General features: G+C 39.7%; 1 protein-coding gene across 1 annotated transcript; it reads right to left on the bottom strand.

The window, feature by feature from the left end:
• Positions 1-208: 208 nt before the first annotated feature.
• LOC144648518 (CUB and peptidase domain-containing protein 1-like) lies at positions 209-3,530 on the bottom strand. The gene is made up of 2 exons (XM_078508048.1): positions 3,288-3,530; positions 209-430 (listed from the first exon to the last, which is right to left on the bottom strand). Exons 1-2 carry the CDS (start codon positions 3,528-3,530, stop codon positions 209-211), a joined length of 465 nt encoding a protein of 154 aa, XP_078364174.1.
• Between the last annotated feature and the right edge of the window lie 512 nt (positions 3,531-4,042).

Genomic DNA, 4,042 nt, shown 5'->3' with positions numbered 1-4,042 from the left:
AAATATTATGTATGAAACTGGTGGGAGCTCCCATGCCCACCCATGTTCAAAATCTATTATGGACAAAACAGGGGCTACTCTGGTTTCTGAGCTCAAAACCAGAGTTGCATACACACTAAAGACAGGAAAAAACTACAATTCATTTAATGAGTATTATTCTATTTAATGGATCCGCACTTTGAAATCATTTTGTAATTACTCTTTATGATTAGTTATTTTTGATGGTATCTGTGATCCACGGAAGAGCAGTTCGCACATCAGCCTGTCCATCGTAGCGGCCAGGCTGAGCGCAAGTAAACCGTCCCCAGCTGTGAACTCCCTCTAAATACCACCGGCCGTTTCGTTCATGTACCACTGGTCCACCCGAGTCTCCGCGGCACGTTCCGTGTCCTTCTTGTGTAGCGGTGGTAAGGAACTCCGAGTAAGGTAACTGAGAATGAAGAAGAAAACAGAAAAATAACAGCCTTGTCGCTATTTGAGATCTTCGTTGAACAAAACGTGTCTAAGAAACAAACCATAAATTTCACAGATGTTTAGATGGAAGCTTTACACAAAAACAGAAATAACACAGCTTTTACTTGAAATTTTAAACACAATAGTTTATTCTTTAAAGTTGTCTGCATTCAGACAGTACTTTTTTCAATTTGCGGCTTGTGGGAGAAGTCTGCGTTCGGGTCGGAGCATTAGGCCAGAGCTAATTACAATTTAGATGGCATTTAGTGACTAGAGTGTTTCTACTAGCTCCCTGGATGGGAATAAGTAAGGGTTATTTTTAGGCAACGAGGGGATATGTGATTTATTCACAGAGGGCGCAGCCCGAGGTGAATAAATCACATATCGCCGAGGTGCCTAAAAATAACCGGCTTATTCCCTACTAAGGAGGAGGGAAAGTGCTCGTTAAAAAAGCATTAAATGCTAAAAGAAGTGCTCGTTTTTTGCCAAAAAACGTGCGTTTTTCGCCAACGCACTCGCGCCTTCGGCACTCGCGGGATCGCGCCACCGGCGCTCGAGCAGTTCAATATTCATTTACGCTGCCCCCGAATAGAGAGCCTGCTCGCAGGCTAGTTTTTTTTGCCAAAAAGTGCTAAAATAATGCTAATTTTTTAAAAAAGTGCTCGTGGGTTACATAATAATGCTCACTTTTTTCCGATTTTTTTAAACAAAGAATATTACATTTTTCAGATTTTCAGTTAGATTTTTCAACAATAAAATATAACGATCAATGTTTGATGTCAGAGTACGCTCTCGAGCTATCTCTGCCTTGGCTGGCTGACTTTCATTGTTCCTTGATGACAACGTGGATGACGTCATCTTAGAAGGAGTGTGATGGACTGGGTTTCTAGAAGGCAATCACTGACGTATCAAACCGATCAAACCTATTCCCCAGGCCTCCTCGGCTCCTTTGACTAAAATGAGGGCATAATGCATCTTTGGACGCCATAAATGAAGTCAGATTGTGCTTTTTAACACAAAATTATACAAATAATCAGTCGAAAATCCAAAATAATGCTAGCAGTGCTTTTTTGGATAAAATGTAAAAAAAAAAATGCTCGCGAAGCCAAATAATGCCAAAAAAAGTGCTAGCACTTTCGGTAAGAGCCTAGTCTTATTCTTGGTTTTCACGTGACGTCATCAAAACATCAAAATTCTAAATCCAGAATCGCGAGCCCCCTGACTTTTTATCCTTCACTAGCTATTAGACGTCCTTAATATATATCTTATTGAAGGTTTTCAGCTCGATAGCATCCACCGTCTTTGAGAAATAACATTTTGAATTTCGGAGTTTTGCGCCACACGACATCAGAATGGCCGCCTGAAGGCTGGCTGTCACGTATGCTTAAAAAGAACGCCTCATCCTGTTATTTTTAACGACCTGAACAGTTGAGGCTTTACAAGAAGTGTTTGTATGAATGTTTACGTGTTCACGAAGGTGAGCTGACCGCGCTTTATAGCAGAAGTTAATGCCAGATGTTTTCATTGATTTCCGGCGGCCATCTTGGTGCCCCTACACATGGGATCCAATATGGCGGTTCCATACTGTGCTCTCTAAATTTGTGTTAAACATTATGACGGATAACTCGAGTACGGAATACCGTACAGACCTGAGACTTGGATACGTAGACTATCTTGTTATTTTCTACAACCTGTAAAAATCTTGATTTGTTTAACTCAATAGCTTTGGATTTATTTTTTGCAGCGCGTGACAGTATCGTTACTTGCGTGACAGTGAAAACCAGCAATTAGGCTAAGCCAGAATTGAATTGCCTTGAACTTAACCAGAAAAGTCTATCTTCCCTGCGTGACCAGCTTTCTTTATTCATTATTTATTTTAGGCGATCGCAGTCATTCGTTGAAGGTTGGAATGTTATTTATGTAAATGGAACCAAACAATTGCTTGACATGAAAATGAGAACCCTGGCTCATTACTCTCTTCGTCCACCTCAAAAAAGTCCCTACCAAAAACTTTCACCGCACAAAATTTTAAAGGAAAAAGTCCTAAATGCAAATTTCAACTTAAAAAGAGTCTCCACACCTCCCTGTAACGAATAGTACCCCTCAGGGGTAAGATACAACTGCTATATCTTAGCTCTGGTATTTCATAAACCGTCTTTTTATTTTTTGTGGTAGCAAAATACTTCACTAAATCAAAGTGCCCTTTGAGCTATCTTGTGTAACCTTTAATTATTAACTTTATTAACCCGCTTTGAAGTATCAACTGTTAATAGGGACAACGGACACTTCTGTTACCCATGCGACACGCTCTTATGCTTTAGGGACACATTTCGGTCACTGTTAATCTGTTTACGGTATACTTTTTATCTGTTACTATTTTCTGGTAATTTTACCCTGTCAGGAGCCGGGTTAGAAATTAAATGACTTAATGTGTTTCAATATTTATAAAACAGTAGCATAATTTCGAGTTTTTTTTTCAACTGTTTTTTTTTCCCTGTGTTTGATTGGCTTGTACACACCTAGGTGCGTAATTGAATGAGCTTAAGGTTTCTTCAGTTTAAGTAAAGATACGTTAAAAGTATTCAACGTCGTTCTGTTGGATGTAAATTGTATGTTTCAGTCTTTTTATCTACGAAACGAACAGGCCTCGATGAGATGACACAGTTTTATCTTTCTTACACAATTTCGCTTTAGTATTCTAAGTAGTAATTGTTTGAATCTTTCAATTCATGACCCGCCTGTCTCCTGATGAAATTATATTGAGCCACCAAAGCAACAAGCGCGAAATGTTTTTTTTTAAAGATGATTTTTGATGTTCATTACATGATACCTACATTTCGATACCATGGTTTAATGTCTCGAGGCACGATGACAACCTCCAACTCTTTTAACACGTCCGACATTGGGCCACCGTGGGAAGTTTGACCCCAGCCAGTTTCCCAGAGAACTGTTCCGACCGGCAGTTTCTCGGTGGACTCTGGCAAGCAGATAGTACCCACGTGACCGTTTAAAGTAGCGGGGTTTGTCAGTTTCATCAATGCGAAGTCATATCCACCATATTCATACTGAGGATGCATGATGTATTTACTGATTGAATGGATCTGCTCCTTCCCACTTACTTTATTGACATCATGTTCGCCAAGACTGAACGAGGGAAAAAATAGGTAGAGAAGATTGATATTCATGATTACTGTTTCCATGGAAAATACAAATTAGATTCAAATGTACTTAATTTATGGACACTGATTAACATGTGTAACGATGATGATGATGACGAGGACGACAACCGCTGTTTTTAGTTTAATAATTTTAATGAAAAAACCCCACCCTTTTAGCCTGAGGCAAGTCAGTTATCAGTTACTCTCATGGCGAAAGGACAGTTCTATTTAAAAAAAATAGAACTATCATGATGAATACTGAGAACAGCACGTTACTCACGTTATTTTGATGTCTGCAGCATTTATATCTTCCACACAATGTGCGGCGGTAATCACCCACTGTGGAGTCAAAAGCGAACCGCTGCACAGGGAATATCGAATGGAATAACTGCGTCTCACTTGACCCCTTACTTCCGCGTGCCAGGGCCATT

This window comes from Oculina patagonica, chromosome 4 (genome assembly GCF_052425735.1).
Source record: "Oculina patagonica isolate OP01 chromosome 4, crgOcupat, whole genome shotgun sequence".
Classification (NCBI taxonomy): domain Eukaryota; kingdom Metazoa; phylum Cnidaria; class Anthozoa; order Scleractinia; family Oculinidae; genus Oculina; species Oculina patagonica.
This window is presented reverse-complemented; position numbering and strand designations above follow the sequence as displayed.

Coding starts and splice junctions, on each gene's coding strand:
- LOC144648518 (XM_078508048.1), bottom strand. CDS start 3,530: ATGCATCCTCAGTATGAATATGGTGGATATGACTTCGCATTGATGAAA. Junction 431..3,287: donor TTAAACCATGGTATCGAAAT/GTAGGTATCATG, acceptor CTTCATTCTCAG/TTACCTTACTCGGAGTTCCT.